General features: G+C 42.8%; 1 protein-coding gene across 5 annotated transcripts; it reads right to left on the bottom strand.

The window, feature by feature from the left end:
- Nucleotides 1-13,979: 13,979 nt before the first annotated feature.
- C2H3orf52 (chromosome 2 C3orf52 homolog) lies at nt 13,980-25,401 on the bottom strand. Of its 5 annotated transcripts, none has more exons than XM_074856741.1 (7): nt 24,504-24,943; nt 23,788-24,006; nt 20,725-20,848; nt 20,028-20,161; nt 19,100-19,170; nt 17,006-17,205; nt 13,980-16,019 (listed from the first exon to the last, which is right to left on the bottom strand). In XM_074856741.1, coding segments are annotated over exons 2-7 (699 nt in total). In that variant the 5' UTR covers nt 23,956-24,006; nt 24,504-24,943; the 3' UTR covers nt 13,980-16,017. The 5 variants fall into 5 exon arrangements, with proteins under 5 accessions (XP_074712842.1, XP_074712815.1, XP_074712823.1 ...); XM_074856714.1 differs by lacking the exon at nt 13,980-16,019 and adding an exon at nt 25,377-25,401 and having other exon boundaries at nt 16,848-17,205; nt 24,504-24,646; XM_074856722.1 differs by lacking the exon at nt 13,980-16,019 and having other exon boundaries at nt 16,848-17,205; nt 24,504-24,646; nt 24,847-24,943.
- Nucleotides 25,402-27,322: the final 1,921 nt, after the last annotated feature.

Raw genomic sequence — 27,322 nt, 5'->3', positions numbered from 1 at the left:
GGCGGGCTGCGGCAGGACCTGCAGTCCAAGGGATGCTGCAGGACCAGGTGGGTGATGCTCATTTGGGCAGGGTTACAGATAAAGTGTCATGTTTGTGCACAAGTTTTAGATCAGATGGCACACAGGTAGTTTTTACGCAGCCACAGCTGTTTTTCCTTGGTCATGTTTGACTTGGAGGTATTTGATCTGTGATCTCTTCCCAAACTGGGCTCCCTCCCTCCACTACCGCACTGCCATCAGCTGCAGTAAAGGACTGCGAATTACAGCTGCCAGCACTGAAATCTGGTGTGGGACGGCCTAGCAAAGGGCAAAAGAGAAATGAAGGAGTGGTGTTGCTTAGCCAAGACCTAGTTTGTGGTGGCGTATGTCCATCTGCAAAACCACGTTACTGGGAGACAGCACATGTTGTGAAACTGTCCAGTTAACTGCACGGCATTTCTTACGTCTGTTTTGATGAAATTGCTGCAGACACCTGAAGTCTTACAGAGACTTTTGTTTTCTTTTTCAGCAACGTACCACAATTACAATGTGTGAACTAAAACACACTTACACCCTGAACCATCAGCCCTGCAAATTGTACTTCTGGTTCTTCTGATTTTCTTCTTCCTTGTGGCTCAGGAGAAAGAAAAGGGGATAAAAAAGACAAAAAGGAGTAAGCAAAACCAGATTGCATTGGAAAGCTTCAGTAGCAAAGCCTGTGCTTTGTTGGGGTTTGAAGTGTTTGGTTTTTACCATTCAGTTTGTCGCACCGTTTCTCAGAAGAGCAAGATGGCTAGTCATGCGGTTTCCTCTTGACAAGAGCACCCCAAGTTTCTATTTCAGTCAGGGGATCCTAGAGGGAGTCCATGCTGCAACCTGCTGGTCACTTCGTGGAGGCCACTAGCACCAGCACACCCTTGCCAGCACCCCAGGAAACCACGTCACTCATCCATTCGTCCCCTCTTCCTCTCCCACCCCCTCTCATCAGTGCTTGCCTGCGGTGGAGGCTTTGGGGTTTTTTTTTTAGGTGCACAATATCAGGGTGCTGCATACACTTACAGTGTGAGAGATAGTGAGTCTCTTTTGTCCCTGAGTTTCGCTCTGTAACACAACAGTGCAGGAAACAATTCAGCCAGCAGGGAAACCACGCCAAAATTGGCTACTCAAGGGTGAGGAGATCCAGTGGAAGAATGGGAAACTGCCTACCAAAAATAAGGTAGGTTCAATACCGTTTTATTTTTAATTACTAAACAAGAGGTCTAAGATAGTGATTTTATTAAAAACAGGAACAAATGGTACCTGCAATGAATCAGCCTTAGAGGACCAGGTAAGGCACCATGAAGAGTCTTTTGATTAAACAAAGGTAACTTAGCAAGCAAATTAAGATGAACAGTATAGTTCTTAGTATGTCAGGAAGTATTGCCTTAGGATGATTTTTAGGGAGGTGACTTCATCCGTAGGCTCCCAACACTGAGATCCTGCTGAAGGGAGAAAAGTGTTACGGGTGCGGAACACAAGGAGCAGAGAGTACTTGTCATCTGCTCCAGGTTTCCAAGGAAAATGACACTTAGATGTTCACCTTGCTATCTCTTATCTGTTGGCACTGTGTCTCATAAAGACAAGCTTTTACATACACTGTACAGAAATAGATTCAATGATACAATATATTTAAATGCTGTACAAGGGATATGTAAGTATAGCACAGTTATGTACAAGAGTGGCTAGGAATAGATTGTCTCCTAAGGAGCTGTGAAGACAGAGGAGGATGCTTGGCAGGAGCCACCCTGCACAGGTGGGTTGCCTTTGGCGCCGTCTGTGCCGGAGATGCTCAGTGAGGGGACCACGAGCACTGCTGGGCACTGGCCAGGCTGCCCCTCTGCTCAGCCAACAGGCTGCCACCACTGCCCACTCCGGGGCAAGGGTTTCCAGCAGGATTTATCACTCTGCAGTACAGTACTCTCTGATGCTACCCATAGAAAGGAGGGCAAATTATATTAGAAATTTCTTTTTTACCTTCAATTATATTAGAAATTTCCATGTTACCTGGATATAGTAAAGCACTTGGATATTTCTGAGTTTATCCCACCCAAACAGAACAAGCTTGGGTTCTTGAAGCAGCACATTACAAAGCAGATAAATAAAGTCACATAGCTGGAAATTTTTAAGTAGTAGTAATGAAACTCCCCCCAATAAAACTGGCTGGCTCAAGCAATGACTTCTTTCACTAAAGTGAACAGAAGGAGGTTTGCTCTGGGAAGGTGAAAACTCACAGGCTATCTTACAGCAGCCTGGGATTTTCAAGAAGGGTTCCTAACCCCATGTGCCTAAATATTATGAACATGGGGAAGGTGAGAGGCAGATCCCCAGACACAAGGGGGTGAGAGCCAGCACCGCAGCCGGCAGTGCTGCGTGGGGTGTCCAGAGCTGGCCTAAATGGGCTGGGGGACCCCACCACAGTGCTGCAGATTCTCATGGCTCTCTCGCCCTCCAACCTTGCTGTGTTGTGGTATGCAGTGGTGTCTTGCCTGGCCTGGCTAGCCATAGGCATAGGAAAAATCTGGAAAAGGCAACACTGCTGCAGAGTAGCAGGTGCTGGATGGCTTTCCCACCCAGGCATCCAGCCCCTCTAGGCATTGCTTTGCTGGGTATTTGTGTCACAGCTTTGCTTCTGCTAAATACTGTCCTAGCTCTTGGTTTGTGTCTTTGTACTTCCAAGGGACGGTCATCAGGGCTCTCTGTTAACACCTCTTCTAGTAGAAGCAACCAAAAAACCAATGTGTTGACATGATTTCCTTGACGGCCCGCGGAGAGAAAAATTCCCTCTCTTTCCCACTGTCTTCTCGGTAGACCAAAGAAAAAGTCATGCAACTTCTGAGTACTTACCCTGACTGCTTGCTTGGTCTTAAGGAGCTCAGATGAGGCATCCGATTGCCAAAATTAAATGTTATGCTTGTTTCTGAAGAGAGTGCATCCCTCACCTCCCTGCAGCTCTGTGGCCAAATGTCTAAGAAGTCGTGACCACTTTACCTGGCCTTGAGGGAAAGGGACAAAATCCCCAAAGCACAAAGCCTTGCTCTCAGAAGCAGTCTGAGTCAAGGTCAACAAAATCCATGTGAAGCTGGTGGGTCCTCACCTGTGGCAGCGGTGAGATCGTGTGCCTGTAGGGTCTCAGCACCAGGCTCTTAGCTCCCAGGTTTGCCAAATCCCCATTGCTTTAAGTGCCTGTGTCATACTTATGGATGGAAGTCCTGCTGCTTTTGAAAACATTCTTGACCACTTTTGAGGAGGAGGAATCAGAACACTGCGAGCAAAGTTTACATAAAGCAGATTTTTCCTGCTAGCTGTTGATGAAACCCATATCGCCCATCAGAGGGGAGGAAGGTCCACTGCTGTAAAGGGTGGCACCGGCATGGTGCTGTATCATGACCTGTGCTCATGCAGCTCCACACCCTGCATTCCTCGCTTTCAAAAACTCTTCTCTAACAAACCACTGCCAGGAGACGTAACACAGGGGGAGCATTAACTAGCTGCCCTTGCAGGACAGAGAGCAACTGCAACCCATCTCGCTCCATCTCCCGTCGATTAGCAGTGCCAGCTTACCATGGGTTTTGTGTAGCATGTCACTCCTCAGTCATAGCTGCCTGACTGCTGATAAAACTGGATCTTTCTGAAAAATCGTAGACCTTGCAGAAGTTCAGAGGGATGGAGAAATGATGAGGGTTTAGGGGTTTTTTTTTTTAGAAAACCTGTCATTTCTGTGCAGTGACTCAGCATCCTTGCAAAGCTCTGGTGCTGGGGAGGTCCAGCCCTGGCTGCCGCTGTTCACCAGGCAGCGTGAGAGGCAGAGACTGTGGGTCGGCTGCCAAGGGCTCCTTTGTTCCACAGGTCAGGGTAGGCTCACAATCAGGCTAACAGAAAAGCTCGGGTTACGACATAAATGTTTATATGTACCTCATAGCAGTCAGCCCATCCACGCCAACCTGATCCTGTGTTCCTGAAGGTGCTTAGTACTGCTGTGGGATCAGATCATAGTCATCGTACCAAGGTTCCCCAAAGCGCCTCTGTTTCTTATCTTAGACACTAGGCACGTACCCCTCTCCAAAAATCTTCCCCAAAGCATTTTGTTCTGCATTCATGGCTTATATTGTTATAAACCCAGATTCCTAAGGGATGAGGCTTAGGCAGTCACACCATTCAGCTGTCAGAATCTCTCCTGAGTAGCTTTAACCAGATCTGGAAAAAATTGAAGTAGATGAGCACCTGTGGATGGGGAAGTGCCTACAAGGCTTGGGAAAATTAGCAGCCAGATGGAGGAAATAACCCCAAATTATCACTTCAGTGAGACTGGCAGGAAAAGTTCATCAGCTTGAGGTGAATGAGCCCATGTGTAGGTGAGGAACAGCTGTGGCTGGTGGAGTCCCAGGGATGATGCCTCAAGGGCAGGAATTACAATGTACTGAAGATATGGGGTTTGGGGCTTTCTTTGTCAAGCAGCCAGCTATGGAGCAAGGATGGTGCTTTTTTTTTTTTTTTTTTTTTTTTGCTTGCTCAGATGGTTTCTTTTTTGAGGGTTTTGCAGTTTTGTGTCAGAGGTGGTGGGTTTAAGGAGCCAGGTAGGAACTGGCTATTTCTGGAGGTCCAGCTATTTCTGGAGGAAGGTCCAGCTATTTCTGGACCAGTAACCTCTTGTTGAGGGAGACCAGGTTAGACGGAGACAAGAGCTGCAGTGCCTGCCCACTGAAATCCTACCTCCTAAAGGCTAGTGCTGCCATGTCCTGCAGCGGATCAGAGGAGTGTATATTTCTGAAAGCAGGTGACACTGGCGTCACCCCTTATAAAGGTGGCTCGGTGGATGCATGTGTGACCTTACCAGCAGCGTCCCGCTACCTCTGCCCAGGAAGTCCCCCTTTGGGATCAGAAGGGGCATCCAGTGCCTTGTCTCTTGGCCCTTTGGCAGAAGTGGGCCTGAAGTAAAATCAGACTGAAGGCAATCTTAGTTTCAGATATGCAAAGCAGACCTAATACAAACTTGAGCTCTCAACAGTGGGTGGCTTAATGCTGCAACTGCTAGGAGAAAATGTCACAACTGGGAGCTGAATGATTTCAGACCCCACCTTTTATCCATAGACACCACTGCCTCCTCTGTATTTAATTTCTTGACCCTCTCTTCTTCTTCTTATGTATTCCCAAGTCTGCCACTTCATCCCTTCTATTTGGAGAGCTTACTTTTTAGTGCCACTTCTATATTTGGTTTGGCCACTTCCCGAGCGTGACAGCCTCCAGTCTGTACAACAGCTCATACAGCTACTCTGCAACAGTAAAGTATAGAAACAAAGAAAATGAATTCTGTCTTTGTTTTTATTTTAAATTGTTGAGTCACATTTCTTCTCTTTGGAGACTGCTGGCCAGAACCATTTCCCAGCATTTTCGCTATACTTATAATTGCCTCTAAACAAATGCAACAAAAGCCAACCCCCACAAAAACCCTCCAGCCACAGGCAAGTCGGGCTCTCCTCCTCTAACTGCTGGGCATCTGCCTCAAAGGAGCCAGCATTTCTGTAGTATGAATGGAAATGCTGAGAAATGCTTTCAGTTCTCAGACCACGTGACATATTTCCCCACAGGATTACACATTATTGACTAAATAAGAAGAATTTATCTAAGGGTTATGCAGCAGTTTACAGGTCTAATTTGCTACAGGAACATGTGTTATTTATCTTTCGACAGTCCAGGGGAGGAGCTATCCAAGCCCAAGAACCTTTCTATCCAAGCAAGGGACTGAAAAATCAGAAGCCAACTGAATATAAACAAAAAAAGGTGGAATAAACAGATGATCAGAAAACAAAAATACTTACATCAAACTCATGATATCTGAAAGTTACGATATACTCCTACATGTGAATTATGTGTATTATAAATATACGTAAGATATACATACATATTTTATTTTAAATGTATCTCATAGGAATTCTAGAACATTCACACTGGCACCTCCAACTAAGCTAGAGGACTTCATGCTCAGGATAGGCAAAACGCTATATACAATTCAAAGAATGAGGTAGGATTAGCTTTATCTTTATACCCAGCTGTAATAAAAGTGATCTAAATCCTGACACTACACAAGAAGTCAGGAAGTTCACTAATATTTTCAAAACTTTCTGCTACTCTGATAAGAACACCAGGGGCACACGAAGAAAGAAATTATTTCACACAAATTGCCGAACTTAGGTAGTGCATAAAAGAAATAAGACCTAAGAGCACAGGTTTAGCAAGGAAAATATCAACAGCAACAAAGAATGGTGACGTTACTTATTTACCTCCAGTCCTGGGAAAGAAAAAACATATGAAAATTAGAGGGTGACTCATAATGCACCTCCACCGGCAAGTTGGGCGCATTCCCCAACTTCATACAACTTGGCAGCTTTACAGTCCCCTAGCAAGTTTTTATTATATATGTAAATCTAATATATAAATATCAATACCACATTGTAAAATGTTTGTAAATTACTCTATATACATTTACAAGCACAAGATTGTAAACTATAAGTAATAGTGCACTCTTCAGTGAGCCTATCTTTTATCACCAAAAAGCTTGGTAACAACAACCTGCACGTAATTTAAAGGATGTTAAATTTACCAGATAATCTCAGTACTTAGCCTGGAGGTATAATCTTCTGCTTAAAACAGCAAAGATTATTTCAATTGCTGGAGATCAGGTGTGTCAGGCACTGGCCTGTCCACTACCTTTGCACTCACCTGCAGGTTTGCAGTTTGGGTTACACAATTGCCATGTTTCTCTTTCTTTTGATTTTCACCAAGACAGGCCAGAAGGTACACTGATGTGAATAATTTGGGGGGGGATGGGACTGGTTCTCTCCTATCTCTTCCCAATATTTACTGCTCACTCACCCGTCTGGACGTATTTAATATGAACAAGTCCAGAAATGTTGATTGCTCAAACCTACAAACTGAGCTACTGCCAGGCTCTCCAGGGGTACAGAGGCTGTACTTTGCAGGAACAGCTAAACGCTGTAACACCTGCCATCCACTGCTGGCTTGTCCCTGCCGTCCTTCCACCCGCGGACCTGTAATTTGTGCCTCTCCTCTGTAATTTGTGCCTCTCCTCACCTGGGGCAGCCCCTGCTCCAGCAGCTCCCAGGGCAGGGCTCGGTGCCCGCCTGGGGCTGCCTCCCAGGCAGGACATGGCAAAGGCTGAGAGGGCAGAGGCAGAGAAGCTGCATAAAGTGACTTGTCTGAAAGGCTGCTGGAGGGGTCTTCTTACATGACCGTGGGTGCCCAGGGGCTGGCAGTGGGGAGTGAGGACTGACCAGCACCAGACCTAACCTGCCCACCCTTACTTCCATACCTTAGGTGGAAATACCCTTTCACCAGGAGAAAAAGATACTCCCACAAGGAAAGTAAGTAAAGATGCTCCTTGAGCACCCTGGGGGTGATGTGGCTGGGTGTGGGTGGGGGTGTAGGGGAGCCCTCTGCCAACACTCAGAATTGCTGCGGAGGCAGCTGGTGGGCATGGACATGGGCATGGGCAGCAGCCATAGCGAGGCATTTTGCATTCTAGCCAGGGAAAACCTCCTTACATCCAGTAGGGTGCACCTGCCCTCTTGCTGCCCCACTGCACTGGGTTATTTGGGGCCTCTTTGGGTTTTTTTTGTTTCTGGAGAAGGTAGTGTGAGGGGGCAACCTTCCCACCCCAACCTCCTAAACCATGCATGCCTTGGCCACCACCTCACAGCTCCCTCCTGCTGTGGTGGAGATTTCATATGTCACAGCTGGGCCCTCAGGCTTGCAAGCACCTGAACTGCAGCAGGGGAACACCCACTCTGCAGGGTGCCTCTGCTACGCTCCTGCTTCATCCCCTGCAGAGGTGGAGGGCTGCAGGAGGAAGGGGGCTGCCAGCACAGCACACCCTGTGTTTGATCACATGCCAGCCCCTGTTTCCCATATACAAGCACAGTTTAGGACTTTTTCTGAACAGATGTTAGTATGAGGTATTCTCCTAACAAAACAGTTTCTGCATATTAATTATGCAAATAGGGACGACTCACATAGTAGCCAGGATCACGTGTGGTCATGTGAATCACAAGGTCTTGGTTTCGATTCAGACTGCTACCTTTTCCATCAGCGGGTAAAACCATTCATGTGGGGATGGTATGAGACTTTTCCCACTTTCATAAGTTGCAGTATTTGCTCAGAGAGGAACAGCTTCTTGTTAGTTGTGTACATTGGCAATTTCATGGCAGTGTCAAGGCAGCACAGTAATGTTTGAAAACACTGCAAGTTCTCTAAGATGGCAGCTTTAATGCAATATTGAGAGACTGAAGTCTTTCCTTCAGTCAGGTTGCAAATTAAGTATGCTTAAAAAACCCATTCTCTTAAGCAAAAATGAAAGCCTAGCTCTGAGATTTTACAGGAGCAGCAAATAGTTCAATCAACTTCATAACAAGAACCAGCTAGGCAGATAAAAATAAAGCTTTGAGAAAGGATGATGCAAACCACAACCCTCTGCCATTTAGATGCTTATGGGACAGAGAGACAAATTTCCAGAAAAGCTCAGGCCCGTCGAACCCGTGTGCACAGACACCCAGTGCACACTCAGGCACGCGGCACATCACGGAGTGCCTCTGAGCCCCAGCACCCAGCCAGCGATCCCAGGCAGAATGAAGGCTGCATTGACCATAAAGCTGAAATACAGAGAGCAAGCAAGCAAGAACAGCAGTTTCTAAGAGACATGTAAAACTGATTTCAGTTAAGTTAAAAAAAAAAAAAAAAAAACCAAAAAAACCCACAAAAAAATCCCACAAAAAATACCCCAAAAATGTTGTGCACCTAGGTTTTGTTAAGATCGATGAGCAACACTGCATGACGTAAGTGCGTGTTAACTAGAGAAAATATAAATCTTGAAAAGCCATCAGATCTACTTAGCCCTCAGAGATTCAACCCTTCCCCAACTAATGTCACACTAGCTCGTGCTTTTGCACAGCCTGTGCTCGGACTGTAGTTAAGTCTGAGTAAATCCTGTGCTGCAGAAAATCCGTGTCCTGTCACTGCACCAAAGAATGACAATCACATGTGTTTTCTTCCTCTTTCCTCAGCACAGACCTACAGCTATTCGCCAAGTACCGTCAAGGTAATGACTGAAAGTGAATGTTTTTGCTGTTCTCTGGGGTAATTGAGTCCAAAACATCCATGTGTCAGAAAGACAAGGTGTCCATCATGTTCCCGCAGGAGAGACAAAAGCCCATAATAAGAGTATTTGCTTCGGATGCAGAAATACATCAGCCTATGTATGAAATAGATATATGTATATAAACTATAATAATTGTAGTTTATGTGCATATATTACATACAATGTACATACAATGGCAGCAGCCCCACTCTTGGACAGCTAATGGCCAAACAGACCGCAGCACTCCCTCATAATTTCTGAGGCTGAGTGTAACACTGCCCGGCCTGAATCAGACAACTCAGGAGGTTGAACCTCATAACTGTCCTAGATGAGTGTCCACAGCCACTGGGCAAGTTATGTCTGTGAATTTCTCTGTCCTCCTCCTCCTTCCCTTCTCCCCTCAGCTTTCTGGTAGCCAACGTAAATTCTTTTTCCTATAGTTTCATGAAAACTGGCGCATTTCCACAAAGGGTTTCTGTTTCAGCATGACATCTTCTAATAAAAAGCCATTTAACTGGACTATTGCCAACCAGCTTTAGAAATAAAAGTGGTCTTCAGTTGAAAGACAAAGGGAGATTTAATACTTGGAGGCTTAAAAGGGTTTGGTTAATCTTCCCATTGTAAAAAAATAGCAGATATCTCAATGAATGGCTAAGTCTCTGTCGGAACAGAATAAGGTTTCCCTTTCCAGTGTCCCACTGCCTCTAGAAGGAAGAAAAGGAAAAAAAACAAAACAAAACAAAACAAAACCAAAAACATGCACTGTCAGGTTGAACCTTAGTTTCTTATGAACCAGAATGGATCAAATGTTTGCACTGCAGGTCAGGACACAAAGGAAAGACTGGGATGATAAACACATTGCCCAGTCCATCTTACTTCCCTGCTTTGGGGTTAGATTCAGGAGCTCTGGCAATGTTCAGGAGCTCTGGCAATGCACCCCAAGGTAGTTGAAGAGGTAACTATATAATTTGGTGTGTGCCCTGTTCCTCTGCCCAAACTCATCTTCCTGGAGGCAGGGGAGGGGGGAGCAACCACTTGTCAGATGATGCACTTCACAGTCTGTGTACTTGTTTTTCTGTGTTAATACGCTGGGCTCTGAGAGGCAGCAGGTCTCAGTACCTGCGGTTTGCTACCTCTGCTTTTTAAAGAGCTCATTTTAGCAGAGGATAAGTGAAATTGTCTCTTGAGTCACCAATGACAAACAATCACCAGAAGCTCTATGTACCCCAGAACAAAGCGCTGCCATTTAACAGCCCAACCTGGTTGTTTTTTGCTGTTTTTTTATAAAGATGACATCAGTAAAACAAAAGTTTCTGCCTGGTGAATATGTGGGTGTTTGGCAGAAAATTTTGAAGAAAGTGGGCAAGATGACAGAAAAGGGTGTGATTAAATGAGATCATCATTTATACATGTGAGCGTGGGGTGGACTGTGGAGGAAGGGAGGATGAGGAGGTGGAACTGTAATGGGGAACCTGCCAAGTAGCTGTCTAATTTTCAGAGTTTTTGGTGTCCTAAGTAAAAGCCCCAGAGTGTGATTTGAAGACAGTCCTGGGAGGGTTGTGAGTGCAACAGGAGAGATGCCCCTTCTGAGTATTAAACTTGGCCTGTGAGTAATGAAAGACTCTAACGAAATCCAAGACTCTTCATGCTTTCTTCTCCCGCACCATCAGTGTGTGGGACAAAACACTCCACCTCTGCACTTCAGTCTCCCCACTGATAAGAGGAGGTCGATGATAACAGCCTTTCAAAACTTGTAGACTGGAAGGTTTCTGGAAAATCTAGCTATGAGGACGTCTTGGGTAGACCTATATGTTGGATGGGACAAGAGGTGCTCCAGACTTCACTCAGTGGATTTGGAGCGAATCACTCGTGAAAATTAAGAGCCTACCTGTTCTCATTTCACAGGTACATTAGGAGAAATACTGCTGCTCTCCCAAGTCTTTGCAATAGTCACTAGGGGAGGAGAGAACCATAACCCTGCAGGTAACTAGGGAATTAAATTTCCTAAGGAAGTCCACCCTGATTGTTTTGCTCCTTAAAACTTCTGGAATTTCTAAATCTCAAAATTTTATAAAGCCTCAAATCAAAACTCAGAAATTATTTTCACTGAAGTGTCCTCAAGGTCAGGAAATCTTTTGCACCAAGCAAAATCTAAACAGACAAAATCTTTTATATAAACTGGCAAAATCCAAGACAGATTCTGCAAGAATTATGTTCTAACAATTCTTTTTCACTTCTAAGTTTGAAAAATAAAAGCAAACCCTTTGGATTTATTAACCTGTGAAGCAGAGACCTCTGTTCCACTTACAGAGTAGGAAAGGTAGCTATAAATGTCAGCATGAACTCAGCAACACCCACTTAAAATATTACTACTACCGTAGACAATAGAGGATAACATGATAAAACCTGTACTTACTCCCTGGCTTTATTACCCAGTGGGTTCAAATCAAGAGCATCAGGGCAAACAAATTTTTAAGTTCTGCCTCCAAGGACTTAATCAGTTCCCATTGTCCCTTTAGATTTAATGAGTCATCCTGCTAGCTATTTAGGTGCACAATCACCCACAATCTACTAGCAAACACCTTCAAGAGGAAGGACATGTCTAAACAGAGTTGGGAAGGCATTTACCCACACAAGCTTACCTCCTCCTCCAGTAACGGCTCTTCCTTCATCTCCCTCCGTTTTCAAGGAGAGCCTTAGATGAGGGCAGCCAGGGAGGGGGTTAGCCATCGCTGCATCTCCTGTGAGGCCAGGGCCCCTTCCAGGACAGTGTGTCTCCTGCACAGACACATGCACACACACACTTGGGGTCTTACTTGACTCTCAGACCCTACAGTCTCTCTGGCAGCTGGCTGCGACTCCCCTGGCCCTCCCTGTATTCCTCTGTTTTTCTATGCCTTTTACTCTGCAAATCAGCCTGACCCCTCCCTTTAGTTACTCCCCTAAACATCCCATATTTAGTCTTGTGCAAACCCCAAATACTCTCCCCTCACATGGATCAATAATACATCCCATACCTTTAGTAACTCCCCCTCCATCCCCACCTTCTCCCATTCACTCGCAGGGTGGACGTTCCCCTGGGCTCACCAGGATGATGTCTCTCCTGGGACAGCCCTGAGGGGGAGCCGGGGCAGGGGATGATGCGGGCTCCCTGCCTGAAGTTGTGCTGCTGTGCTCCCTTGTGTGTGTGTGGTGATGAGCCTCATACCACATAACGGGCCACTAAGCAGTGCCAACCTCAGGACAAGGGTCAGGCTTCCACCCTCCATCCACACCACACGTGCACATGGTGTTGGGTGCTCCTGGTGTCCAGCCACAGCCAGTACAGTAGGGAAATGACTGCAGATTTACAAACCATTCTCAGTACTATGTACATCGCTCAACACCACTGCATGAGCACGCTGGCTACACCAGGTTTATTCATGTTGCAGATTTCTTCAAGGTATAATCATGTTGAACATTATCTCTCTCTTTCTCTTCCTCTCCTTTTTTAAGGAACATTTTGACAAAAAAGATTGTATGAATTCCAGTGAACTGTGGTACTCTACAGTCTACCACGACGTAGAACATGAAACCTCTGTGATTAACGGCAATAATCAGTCAGAATATGCACTTGTCAATGTGCCCAAGAGGAAGGAAAATATCACCAGCGCTGAAGAGCACAGTGAATATGATTATGTCCTGATAACTTAGAAACGGACACTTTCTGCTCCCAAGGCAGTCTTTTACTTGAACGTGTACAGCCTTGCTAACCATTGTACTTCTGCTGTCAGGTCTTCAAAGAAACATCTCTCTCTCGTTTATTCACTAGGACACATCTGCCTGTCATTTCCGATGAGACAAATCTGTCCATGAAAAGGAGATCAAAGACATATGGACAGGGTACAGGACTTGACAATTAAACCCGGAGGAATGCGTAGCAACTGCCATTGTAAGACAATGTTTCTCTATAGAAAATGAGATGCATCATTACTAGAAGCAACTGAGGCTGCACATTCTTCTGGACTTTCACAGTACTTTTTTTTAAAAGGGTGTTTTACATTTTTTAAAAAGGTGTCTTAGAGAACTACTGCTAGAAATCTCAAAAATGCAATAAAAACACCCCTTATTGTTTGTTTGTTTGTTTGTTTGGAGGTGTTTTGGTTTTTAAACAAAAGCATAGACCCTGTGTTAGGTCCGTTTGCTCTTTCCCAAAGTTTCTCTGGCCTGCTTGATATATACCATTATACAATGTACAATTTTGATTAATAACTCATTTCTCAGATTGCCCCCCCCCCCCCCCCCCCGCTTAATGTAATATGATTTATCTTAGAGTGAAGTCTTAACCAAGTTGGAATTAAATAAAAAAACAACAAAACGCATGTAAAACAAAAATTCCAGCCACTTAGAAGACTATGAAAACTAATGCAGACACAGTGCTAGTGTGGTGCAGGCAGCACTCCGCAGGTACTGCTGCAGTGACAGGCAGCTGAATCTGCCCAAAATTTGTACCGGCTGCTGTGGCTACACAGATGGCTGCCTGCTATGGCATTTCAAAGGGCTGGCTGCACACTCCACAAGCTGAATTACCAGAACTATCTTTTATCTTCCTTGTTAACAGTGTCTCAGTTGCCTCAGCCATTGAAGTATTACCCACACTCCTTCTATTAAAATTAACATTAAACATTCACATAAAATACCTAACTTGATGAAATAATAGGTTTTCAGAGTGCTCTGTCCCTAATGGATGAGGTCATAATTATGTCGTTATTTTCTTTTACATGATCAGTTTACCTCAAATATATAAAACCAGAAACCAGTTTTTGTCATTTTTTGGATATTTTCTTCACTGAGAGTTCAATGTTTAACTGGAGGTAGACTGTAAAGTTGGACATTTTCTGGTGAACATCTTGCCACAACTCCACCTTCTTCTTTCCTGTGAACTGCTGGGATAAAGGTACTGGGGCAGAGAAGGATGGCTGGGGAAAAAAAAAAGAATGTTTGGCTCCTTTTTTCTGTTGATTCTTAATGCACACAGGGGTACCACAACAAAGAAGCATAATCGTTATATTATTTTTCAGTTCTTAGAAACAGAATCAAGATAAAGAAGTGTTCAAGGGCAGGTTCAGTCATCTTAGTAAGAGCAGTAAGATCAAGCAGCATCTCAAAGACAAATTATTTCTTTGCTGCTGGTATTTTCATAACCTGCTGCTTTTGGGGCAAACCATACAAACCATTAATTTTATCCTTCCCCAATGTAAGAATCAGAAGGAACATCTCTTCTAGTCATATGCTGCATAGAATATTCCATCAAGAGAAATTATGGTTCTTACAGCCAATGCTACATCTTACAAATCAAGATGGGGTCAGAATTAACCACAAATATGAGAGCCATGTGAACTACTAATTTTGGTTCAGGCTGTTTCCCAAGGTCAGTTAAAACTCAAGCAACAACAAATATGGATTTGAGTGTACAACTGTGTCAGACAGATGCTTCATACAACTCAGCATTTAGAATTCTGATGGTTATTTTCCAACTCAAACAGCTGAAAGACTGGAGATGCTGAAGAATGAAAACAAACACTTTAAGAGTAAAAATAAATAATTTAATGCTCAGTATAATTGTCAGATTACTCCTTAAATAAAATAGTAATATTAGAAAAAGAGAAACACAATTTCCCATAAGATATTTCTTATAATACTAAAGGTTTCTTAAAATAAATTTGTCTATCCAACAGTACTAACATTTATACTGGTTATAAACAAATGACAAGAAGCTATAATTCACTAACATGGTAGTGAATCCATTCCATTCTGCATAAAGTTAATGCTTAATTTTTAATTTTCATGTTATAGCCAGTTACTGGCTGTAACACTCATGCCACGCTGGCCTATGTGGTCTGCTTCAGCACCTTTCTCTTGGCATAGGTCCATCTCATCCAATCTCTTGTCAACAAGAACAACTATTTGCTGCCTTATTAAGGCAATTATCTTGCATCTGTTCATTTTTATTCCCACTGCTGGGACAGGGACTAGAATCAAGGGTATAGGCTAGTTTCTCTTTGAATTTACAAATGCGGGTCAACTAGCTGTCTATTCACCAGCACCAGTAGCTAATTATTAAAGCACGCAGCTAATTTGACCCTTGGAAGATTCCTGTGGCATTCAGATGCATTAGTGAACAAGACATGTTTCTTCCTTCATTGTTATTTCACATTACAGAAAAGAAAAGTAGAGCAGATACCACCTTATCCAGGAAGACCGTAGGATGAACAAGGGGGTGATGAGAGTTGAAGCTCACTTAAGAAGCTAGGGCAAAGGTCTTGCATGTAATCAAAGAAAATAGGGATGATACTTAAGTTTCCAGGTTGTTTTATGAGAAAAAAACAACAGAGAAACATTGCGTATGAAGTTAGCAGGGAAAAAAATAACAGACATGAGCATGGGTGGAAACGAGCATTAAGGAAGAAGCTGTGCAGATAATTTTGGATGAGCCAAGAGAAGAAGAAGAAAGGAGCTGCTTTTAAAGGTCGTGAAGGGAATGCAGATTTAATCTTAAGGCAAGACAAAGCAGAGGTTTCAAAGTCAACAGAGCATGTATCAGATAATATACATGATTTTCACAAGAGTGAAATGGATTATTGAGATATCAGGACCACAGTAAAGGAGGTAGCAGTCTTATAGGAGTACCACACTGTCATAAATATACCACATTTTCCATTTACAAAGTGCATCACAGATGGTATTTACAGGACAACATCTTTAGAAGTGTTTCTACATGATGAATAGCTCCCTGCCCTGGGATTAATAATAGATAGGAGAAGCCCATCTCTTCTAGGAAGTGAAGATGATGAGGAGTCTTTCCATCATTTCTCTGAAAGTTAAAACAATACATTATTAACATTAAAATGAAACTTTAGTTAGATATTTCAGCATGGTCTTTCCTGTCCCTCTTACACTACATTTTCTATGAATCCTGTCAATATATAAGGAACAAAATCATACTGAGAGTTGGAACTCGTGACTTGTTGCTCTCTTGTCCCTTGATAAGAGTACCAAGAAAAGTCAATATGAGTTAATCACAAACTTACTTATATACACTGTAGGTGTGAGCCTAGATTTATTCTGAAAGCATGTAGCTGTGGCTCAGTAAGTTGGGGGTTGGGGGGAAGCAGCTCCATGCATTGTTTTCAGTAAAACTGCAAAGCTCATAGGACTTTTATATTGACATTTCAATCAAGATAAATCTAAAGGCACTGGAATCACTACCTAGTCACTGGTAGTCATTGGTATAACTACCTAGAAAACCCAGAAGAATGAACATTTGGTTCCTTTAAAAGGTATCTGTGCATAACAAATCTTCCCCAAAAACTCTGAAAAGACAAAAATCAGGAGGCTTTTTCACCCTTGACTGTGAAAAAAAATCAGAAGCTCACTCCCAAATTACTGACCCTGTTTTAATTGAATTAAAATTTGTTTTATAAGCATCCAAATATTAATACACACTGAGGAGAAACATTTTTAATTGTTTGGCTCCTCGTTATGGTACACACACATATGAGATTTTCTTTGTATGTGTAAAATGCAAGAAGAGATCTGAAAAGTTTGGTTGGAGTCCATAGCTAACCATTCTCATCACTACTCCCTTCCTCATCAGAGGACCAAACAGTGAATCCTAGGTGATAAGCTAAGCATAGCAAGACTTTCTTGAGAACTGAGTATTTTACAATTTTCTTAATACTGTTGTGTAAAATATATTTATTAGCAAATCCCAAAATCTTTCCAGAAGGATTTCCCTCCATTCAAGTAAATACTTCTGTTCTTTGTAAAGAAACAGTCTCTCTAACATACACCACTTACATGTTAATGTGAGAGAAGTCGGGTCAAGCTTTAACGTGTTACACTCAGATGTCCCAGGATTAAAAGTATCATATTCATCATAAATATTTTGACGTAAAATGTTCCTTATAAAATCCGGGTTCATCATGTTTTCCATAAACCCCTCTGTTGGTGGTGGTACAGAAAACTCTAGCTGATAAAATACAGTGGAGCTTTCATTACTGAAAAACAAAGTCAAGAATGAATGCCTTCAAGTCCCCGCTGGATCTCTACTTTTTTGAGAAGACTGACTTTTCATATCAGTGTTGGCGTGGATTTTTTTTAAACTTGTTCCAAAGAAAAACATTATAAGATAAAACTGCCAACAAAGATTCCAGTTTCCTCCTCCCCATCCCTTCTCAGAACAGCTCTTGACATTAAAAGAAACTGGGCCCATAACCTGAAGCCAAATGTTTTCAAATGCACAAAGGGCAGTTGGACATGTGTCCTGATGGGGTGAGGTTTTCAGCAGTTGTGCTTCATAAATACACAACGATAAGAGGTGCTGCAATATCTTATGCACAGGTTAGCTGAGAACCTGCAGAAATATGTCCCCTCCTGTTAGCAGTACCTGGGGCCACTCAGCTTTGCTCCAAACTCAGTTCTGGAGTGGATTACACAAACCACCGAACTGGAGTCGATCTCTGGAGATTCATTATTTTTAGTCTACCAAATCCACTGACTATAATTTGACAGTTACATTTTGTACTCGCAGAAATTAAAACGTTAAAAAAGTAGTTGGATGGGGCAAAAATAAAGGAGACACAGAGAGAGAGAGACACAGAGGCAGAGACACACACACAAAGCAGGGGAGGGGGAGAGAGATCAGCTCATCAATACATATGTAGCACTACAGCTTTGCACTTGATGATCTAAATCATAATTTTTACCCATGGATAAACCATAATTTTTACCAGGGGTAAGGACCTACAGCTCATTCACTGAACAGAACCAGCATGCCCCAGGCTGGCAGTGCAGGGGAGCACATTCCCCAAAGTGCCCTTGGGACTGTCCCTTGCTGCAGCCCAAGGGGGCTCTTCCTCTGTCCTTGCTCTCTCAAGGGCCTTGGGACTTTGCAAGCCTACTTCCCTTGATTTTCTCTCCTGTCTTTCTAATCCCTTTTGTAACAATGCTTTTTCAGAAGTCCTCGGGGAGGCTCTCTGACCGCTTTCCCTTGCCTCTCTGCTATCTCCCCATGGAAGGACCACGCTGCAGCTGTTTTTTCCAGCCCCACTTTCCCCTCTGCTGCTCAGCCTCCCCTCCTGTTGTAAATCTGTGGTATCAGCATAGATTAAAACTTTATAGGCACAAACACAGCAAACTCCTCAGCCTTCCTCCAGTGACAGTTTCTGCCAAGGGTAAGATCCTCCCTTTGTTCCTGTTTGAAGCTTTCAGTTGCCTCTGCAAGGCAGGCCTGGATGCTTTTCCCCTTCTTCTCGCTACTGCTAGTCCTCTGGCTCCACCAGCCTTCGGTGGCTGAGCTTCTCGTTCACATGTAAGAGTCTCCCACCCAGGCTAGCCCAGCCTCCCCTCTGCCACCTGCTCTGCCTCTCACTCCTGTTCCATCAGTCTCCCCAACATGCTGCTGCTTTGAGATTTGCTCCTGTTGTCCAAAATGAAGCGAGGGGGAAAAGTGGCCCAAACAAACCAGCAATATATTGTTACTGTTTTGGTTCTCGTGATTTCTATGTCCCTGTTGCCTTTAGCTCTTTTGGGAACAAAGCAGTTCTCCCCTCCACATGAACCCTGTTTTAATCATGTAAGGCTATTTAAGCCATGTCAATCTCAAGTGGTTCCAGCAGCTCATTCTCCTTTTAATAAATATCCTTGAATATGTTCATTAAGGGCTGCACTTGGAACCAAAGACAGATGATACTTAACAGCAACAAAATGTTACTGTCATTATATGTTGTTAGCAGCATTTGCCATTTGACTGGTTTTCACTACTTATCATGTAGCTTCCCCCAAACAACCTATTTTTCCCAGATTTAAAAGTCATGCATGTTTACATCAGCACACGTATGTCTCTGAAAAGCCTGGAATTTTCAGATAATTTTGGTGACAGAAATTGCTTACCTGAAATAAACCACCTGAGCTGACCTAAAGTAGCGTCCTAGAGCTGGAGATGAACTGTAGACATCTGTTAACTTGGAGAGAAAAAAGGAAAGAAAAAGAAAAAAATATTTCTTCCATTCACTCTCTCTTCCCCATAAAAGAAAGTACAGCAAATAATTTTTACAAGGTGTTTTAAGGGGCATAAACACAGGTGCTGAAGGTGAAATATTAGCAAATATCTGCCCTGGAAAAGGTACACAATCCCTTTAAGCTTGACAGACAAGCTAATCTGTGTGTTTGAGTGATTACTATATTACCTTAACACAATGGAGGCATTCAGGGTGAACTAAAAGTATGTGCTCATGTTGCTATGCGCAATTTATGGTGTTTGGCTTGAGCTTTTATTAGTACCAAAAAGCCCTTCCACTCTTACTTGGTAGAGGGAAGGGTCTCACTACTGAGACTCCCTTTCCACAGTAAGTCTAAATCAGCAGTGCCATGCTTGCTGAGCTTATCTCAGCTGTGATGCCTCGATGGAAACAGCAGCTATAAACCCAGGCTGTCATCATGTGCTTACAGAAGAATGGAACACACAGGACTTTTAGCCAGTATTGGGTTTAGATGACCTTCACAGGCCCCTCCTAACCTAAATTATTCAACAATTCTATGAAAAAGGTGAAGACTATGTTCCAACCATTACTCAAATTTGGGAAAAAAACCCAGGTTTTTTTATTTAAATCAATGTAAACTGCTTGTGTGCTTAAAAGCACACAATTCTTTTTTCTAGATCAGGACTTAAAATTATACTAGAAAAAGTGCAACTCAGAATTTCTTGGGGACTTGCAAATGACTGAGTTGCTACACAGAGAAACAAACTTCTTAAAAAGGAAAACACTGAATCTACGTTACAAGCAGAATCAGCTTTGCCAAGAAGCACATCAACACATACCCTCTTAGTAATGTCTTCAGAGAAAAGGTGTGGGAGACCACACATTAACTCCAATGTTCCTGAAAAATTGCGATAGTATCCACTGTTTAGTAGTGCATCAGGATCCCAATAGTCATCCTCATCTGTGTAAACACCTAATAGTCAAAAGGAGATAGAAAGAGGAGGAAAAAGTTCCAGTTAGTAGAAGTATTGAAAAAAACCCTCTTGGCTTTCTCCAAGGTGGTTTTCTCACAAATTTTCTAGGTAATGACTGACTGGGAGTGACAGAAAGACAGTGCAAGCCACCTGAAGTAAAGTGACAGCACATGGAGGTCAAGCACCTGCTGCCATTAGCAAAAGTCAGCTGGGAGCCTGACAGGCACTGACATCACACAAAGGGACGTAAGTGATCCATTGCACTAGTTGCAATGTTACAAGCATCATTTCCATCCTCATCCCTGACTCTGTTCTCATAACATTTTCTCACTTAGCTACAAACTGGAATTGCCATCCAATCAGGATACAGGTAGCTTACTGCCTGCTAAAATAGAAGTGTTCACATCCACTACTCAACACACCACACACTGCAGTCAGCATCTCAGTCCCTTCAGGAGTTTACAGAACGAGTTTAAAGGATGCTACTGTTCAATTTGTGTTATATTAGAATGTATATATTGTACATTTGTATTAGAGGATGAACCATGAGTGAGATACTTACTAGAATAAAGAATTAGGCTGATGAGAATGACCAGGAAGAATACTAGAAAAATTGTAGTTATAACCATCCATAATTTACACTTCCAGAAAACTACATTCCTGCATGATTTCCAGTGATCGCTCTCCTAGTTATAAAAGGAAAGGGCATATTGATTAATGAAATAAGCCAGGAAAAAATATTGAAGCATGTCTCTATTGTCACATTTGGAACAAAAAAACCCATATAGATGGGAGGGCCTCACTGGTAAGCAATGCCCTACACCAGGTGTTCTCAGCATTAAATACTGGTAGAGGTGGGAACATAGACCTGCAGAAGGCAAAGAACATTCACAGGTAGATTATTACTTGAAAGAGAAACCTATCATTCCCCATTTGTGCAGAATTTCCAACTCCTGAACTGCCCATAAAGCTAAGGTGCTACAAAGGTGCTTTCATGGCTTCCAAATGTTTTTAAAACTACATCAATTTGATTTACATGTTCCACAAGCTACCCTTTTAAAGTTTGCCCTCTCTCTCAACCAAAAATGTGTCTGTGGAGGAATTTCCAGAATCATTCACCTCTGCAACGTTGATGGTATCAATGTGCATAGCTCCTGAGTGTCAGCACCCAAAGCCAGTGGACTGCTATTCATTAGATACTATTGCATTAAAAAACAATGTAAAATAATTGGGACTTGTACAGTTGATGCCCTTTTTCTTCAGACAATTGCAAACTTGAAGGCTACTGAATATATTTAACAGGAAGTTTGTTACAAACCTCACTTGTTCTAGGAGATCACAAGGAAACTCTTCAAAACAATTGTGTATGCATATATGTTCATATAGGAGACAAAGGACAATATTGGCCTTTCATTTAATTTTTACTAAGATTTAAGACCATGGCAGAAATTAGTCTTTTAATTAATTACTCCAGCAGTACTAATATTAAAAAAAAAAAAAAAACGAAAAACAAACCAGAAAACAAAAACCAACTTAAGTTACATAGCAAACCAAAACACTACAACCGTTTTGTTCCACAACCACAAGACTGAAGGAAGAGCATGAATTCATAAGTAGACCATAATGACTTTTTAATTCCTCTTCCTCCTCCCCATCTGCCACAAACCCAGCATTAAAGTCCATGTCCTTTTTGACATCAGTACCAGGACAGGAAAAGCACATCCTATATATTGTCTGGGCCACACACATGCAGGTTGGCAGGAACCAGCTGCTGGCTGGAGACATTAACCCAGGATACCTTCCTTTACTTTTTGAACTTTCTAAGAACCCAGCATAATAGAAAGCCTTTCACTGAATTCAACTGACATCCACCAGCTGGCTTAAAGCTGCTTTGGGGGCGACAGATGAACAGGGAGAGAAAACAGACACCCACACAAAGATCTTACAAGAGTCATTACTCCAGGATCAGGGGCAGAGAAAGGGAAAGTGCTTTCCTGCATGCAGAACTTTGCTTTGGTGGAGAATGAAGGGTAAAGGCTGAATATGGTTTAGCTTACAGCATGCTTTCAGGTATGATCATGTTTACATATGTATTTTTTATTTGATTTTTAAAATGTATTAGAAGAATGAAGCTTCAATTTAATACTTGACACTAGCATATCATTTTGTGTGTGAAAAAAAGCCAGTAAGTACTGCCTAGAGCGCAACTATGAAATCAGTCATAGTAGTATGAGTTGAGACAGACAAGGATCAAGTCCAGGTTTCGACTGAGCCATATATTTAGACCATCACAAAAGTGTAATTGCTAATCACGCATACAAACTGGCTTGATCTCAAGCAGACATTCAGCTCCCCAACTATCCCAACACCCTCTGGACATTGCCCGTATACATCACAAGACTGCCGGGAGGGAGCAGCAGCAGGGAAAATCTCTCCCTGGTGGCCAGGGCAGTTGTTCTGGTTAACCTGCCACCTCAGAAGGAAGCAGAACATGATAATTTTCCAGCAGTCCCTAAAGGACAGGAAGACAATTTCCAGCACCAGCAGAAACTGAGCCCAAATGAAAACTCATTTCTGGGAAGTGGAAGGCTAAACAGAAAGTTAAGGGTAAAGTTTCTCAAGACAGCAGAGCAGATCTTGCTCACCCCTGCCTCTCCTCCACCCTCTCCTGTTCCTCTTTGCACCTCCCTAGAACTTGTCTGACCCCGCTGCAAGCTGATTCAGCTTACCAGGCCAGAGGAGAAGTAACTGGCCCCCGACAGGGTAGAGTAAATGGGGTTTTTGCCTAGCTGGTGGAATGAACCAGCCCACAAAGATGATCAGTGGGGCTCACACAAGGAAGCAGTTGCTGTTGCTCTGCCAGGAGCAGGAAGGGAGGGGTGGCATGACTAATGCAGACGAGCTCTCAGGAGGGCTCAGCCATCCCTACAGAAAAGTGGGAAACTTAGCTCTGCCACAGATAGTCTCTTGAGTAAGTAATGAGAATCATTTTACAACAGTCACCTGTGAGTATGTATTACTCCTCTGCCAGCATTAGTCTGTTCCATAGCTTTAAGCTAAATGCTGGAAGCTACCTCCCTCAGGACTCACATGCTGGTCTTAACTGAAGTTTTGGGGCACTCTGTACAAATTAATAATTGTTAGCAACTACAAATTACTCAGAGATAAAGAGAGAGAAAATGGAGCACAGTCTGTTGCAGGACATCCTATTCTTGCTTTGGCATTGCGGTTTCCTGATTAATTTGTTTTGAAAGAAAGCCTGTTTTTCTAACATGGGTTTCAACTTTTCTCCTTTCTAGTTCTGAGCCCAGATCCCACTGACAGCACATGAAAAGAGAAAGCAAAACTCAGAATACCGATTAGAACTTAATTTCCTAAGTTAAATTCACTAACAGCCAAGCACAAAAATAAAAAAGCTTAAAATCCCACTCCAATATTAGTATACTTCATTGAGAAGAAGAAATATGTTTAACAGGTTTTCAGCCTTTACTTTCAAGTGAATAAACCTTCCCTCTCCCTCAAACAAATTAAACCACCCCTACAAGTTGTTCCTGCAGTGTCGTTTCTCTTGCTGTGTGGCATTTTCCCCAACAGCAAGCATCAAATGAGCAAGCGAAATTCCTACCTTTCTTGCTTGAGTATTTAGAGGCTTGTTGTGATCAGCCTCACTTTCCTCCATATTATCTTCTTGTAATTCAATAATGTCATGCTCCTGACCAGAGCTTTGCTGTTTCATAGCTTCTGTCTCTGCACGAGGACTTCTGTCTCTGAAGCACACACGGAGACAACTCATTTCCTTCTGGTTTCAGTGGCACTTATGGTCAGTGGCAGTTCTGGTGTGAGCCTGGAGACGGTAACAGAGAGAGTTGGGATAGTTTTCACAGGACTGATCTCAAAACACTGATAAATAAGGGAAATTCCTTGGACAAATAACGTCATCTGCACTAGCTAGAGAGAAACGGGAGGCGGAGGAAGTATCGATTTGCCTAGCCGTCAGAACTACAGCTCTCAGCTGTGCAATACTAGGTTTTCCAGTTTGTCTACCTTGCTGTACCAGCCCTTGACAAGCAGGTGACTAAACGTTCAGCAACGTTGTCGTTTGCTAAGGTAATTTTGAAAGGAACCAGATTGCTTTCCCTGCTGCTAGCAGCCGAAACAGTAAAATGCCACTGCTGTTAGACACACAGCTAAACAAACAGATGTGGTTCGGAACAGCACAAGCTGAATAAAGGATCACACAGCTTGTTGTACAGTTAGGCTGTGTAGGGAACTTATAACATCCGTCAATGCTTCTAATTTTAGTCTCCCTGTATAGTCAATAAAGAAATGAACACTACTGACCTTTGTGCCGTGAATTGTCCTCTCTCGAGCTGTTATGCAGCCTAAAATCATGTCTGGTGTTAAAGCACCATTTCAGTCTATTCACATACCATCCAACCTAAACCTGAGAAGCGGCTTCCATGTGAAAAACCAGAAGGATAAATCTGAAGAGAAGAGAAAGATGGCCTTCATTCCAGCCTGTGCTCTACAGGGCATGCTTTTGTGAAGCAAATCATGGTGTGAGTTGAGATCTGGTCTGTGCTGACTTCCCACGTGAACTCTCCCATGCTAGAGTCACTCGTAACAACTTACTGCAGCCGGGGGCTGATTCCTTCCCCCACCTCCCCAGTATCCTTCATCATACCTCCTCTCATTTCTTTTGTTCTGACTCCACCCTTGTGTTTGTCCTTCCTCCCCGCAGAGCACCTCTGTCCCCTCTGGATCAAAAGGGTTGAGCAGGCAGCCAGTAACTGCACTCTTGCTCACTCTCTTGTCCCAGCGCAGAGAGGGTCACGCATTAAGAGGGAAACAAAGCCTATCTCTCCAACTCCCTCCCCTGCTGGCTGAGTATCCACTAACAGCACTGCTCTTTCTTTCTCCTGCCAAATGCTGAGGATGCTTTCCCCCCAGATTTTCTCTTTGTGTAATTCCTCTGGCTACTGATGCCTGAGCATTCCCGAGGGTTCAGATTTCTGATGCCGTGTCATAGCCATCCAGAAAAAGGCACTCCATAAAGCTGAGCACATGTCTTGGTTTCATTCAGCAAATAAAAAGAAATACAAGTTGCATACCCCACTTTTCAGTTCTGAAGAATCCTTAAAACTCACAAGGACTGAGGATGAAGCTGAGCAGTCATCAAGATCAAAACATGTGTCAGGATCCACAAAATTTTACCTGGATATCTTCACTAGGAAATCTGGTGGTTCTCAAGTACTCCTGCTGGAGATGAGCTTAATTTATTTCATTTCCAACCACAGTAAAAGACCTTACATTCCTACTGAACTGTCTGAAACCAGAACGGTTTTTCTAAGTCAAATGAGTTAATGATTATGGATCTCACCCTGAAAAAGCCAAAGTCCTTTTATTTATATCTGTGAAGGAGCTCCTTACAAAATCTTGAGTTTCTTTCATCTGATTGATCTAACTTCCACACTTGGTGCCTTTCTTGCATGTGAAGTAACTGACCCTTATGATGCATGGAGCTGAGAAACTCTTAAAGAAAACAGGAAACCAAGAACTGATCCAAACTTTCTGGCTTAGGCCTTAATCTAAAACAGAAGAGCAGGAGAACTGTTTTTCTTCTGTAGTGAAAACATCTCCAGTTTCAATACAGGGAAAAGAAACTTGTGCCCTTAAATGTGCACTTTAATAAAGTCGGCAAGCTAGGCTCAGCTTTACAAAAAGAGGAAACTCTAAGGTACAAATGTAGTTCTGATTACGCCTGGGGATTAGAGTTCAGAGGCACAAACAAATAAAACATAACCACTTGCATTTTTAGCATGTGTTTATTAAAAAGGAAGACGTGAATGACTGACTAGCCATTAAAGATACTAAACCCCTAAAATATGGACTTTGAGTATAGCTTATGGAGTAAGTTTGACACAAGCATCAGGGGGGAGTGGGAAATGGCCAACACTGATTCAAGAAAGGAAGAAAAAGCAGTATCAGTGTTAGACACAGGAATCTCACTGCATGCAGATTACAGTGCTAGCTCATTCCAGTGTTTTCTCCACATGCTGCCAAGGTGGGTCTAAAACTAAACAAAGGATCACATATTGATGTATTGTAGAATAAAAGTGTGTTGTGTGGACAGCAATGACTGGAATTCAAATTGCCAACTTTTTTTTAATATATATACATTAAAGGTGAAAGCTAAACACTTCCAAATACTGAGCACAATTTTAAGATGACCTAAACAGATCTTCTATTAAACTGAATACCAGTATTCTTAAGTCCCATAAACACCTTTGGAAACCTTAAATCAGCTAGATTTGGGTGGATCGGCTCATCAGGAGATTATAATTATCAAAGCTAGATCTACTGCTAGGGTTAAAGGAATGTGGCTATCATTGCCTATTCTACTTTCTTTGAGTCCAAGGATGCATCCAACCACATAAATCCCCTTTGCTTTTAAGTCCCTTTCACTGTAGTGTGGCCACATGGGCACAGCCCAGAAAGAGGTACAAAACAAAAATCTTGACCCTGAAACTCTGCTTGCTGCAGACCAAGGACTTCAGGAGAAGCATTGCAAACCCACCTAGGAGCATGCTAACAATTCACAAAACATGCCGGAGACAGAGCTGAGGAAATACACTTGTAACATATTGCAAATATCAGACCCTACAGCTATGTTCAAATTGTAAAGAGAATGTAAGAAAGCACTAAAGTTTCCTTCTGTTTAATTAATTAAAACTGAATATTTCTTTCCTCTTATTTAAACAACATTCCAAACAACCTAAATGATGCTCTTCCAGTTCTTTAATGAAAATTTCTTGCATCCTAATATTTGTGAGCTATATATCTGATGTTTTTAGGAAAACACAGGAGACAGCACAAAAGTTACAGCCCAGAAAGGAACAGTCGTGCAGTGACAGTGTAACTAGAGAATGAATCAATGTCAGCTTTGTACACTATACTGATTATAGTATTTGTATTTTCAAGAAACATGAAATAATTTATGTTTAGAATCCTGTAACATCACTAAGGTAATATATGAGTTGAGTGTATATGGGACTGGGCCATGTATATCCAGATATGTGTATATGGAGACATATAGGTAGCAAGGGAGATGAAAGGAGGGGAGAAGATTTGCAAGAGATGTTTGGCTGGATTTTTTGCTA

The sequence above is a fragment of the Strix uralensis genome, chromosome 2 (assembly GCF_047716275.1).
Source record: "Strix uralensis isolate ZFMK-TIS-50842 chromosome 2, bStrUra1, whole genome shotgun sequence".
Classification (NCBI taxonomy): Eukaryota; Metazoa; Chordata; class Aves; order Strigiformes; family Strigidae; genus Strix; species Strix uralensis.
The sequence above is the reverse complement of the archived record's forward strand: the minus strand, read 5'-3'. Positions and strand labels throughout refer to the sequence as shown.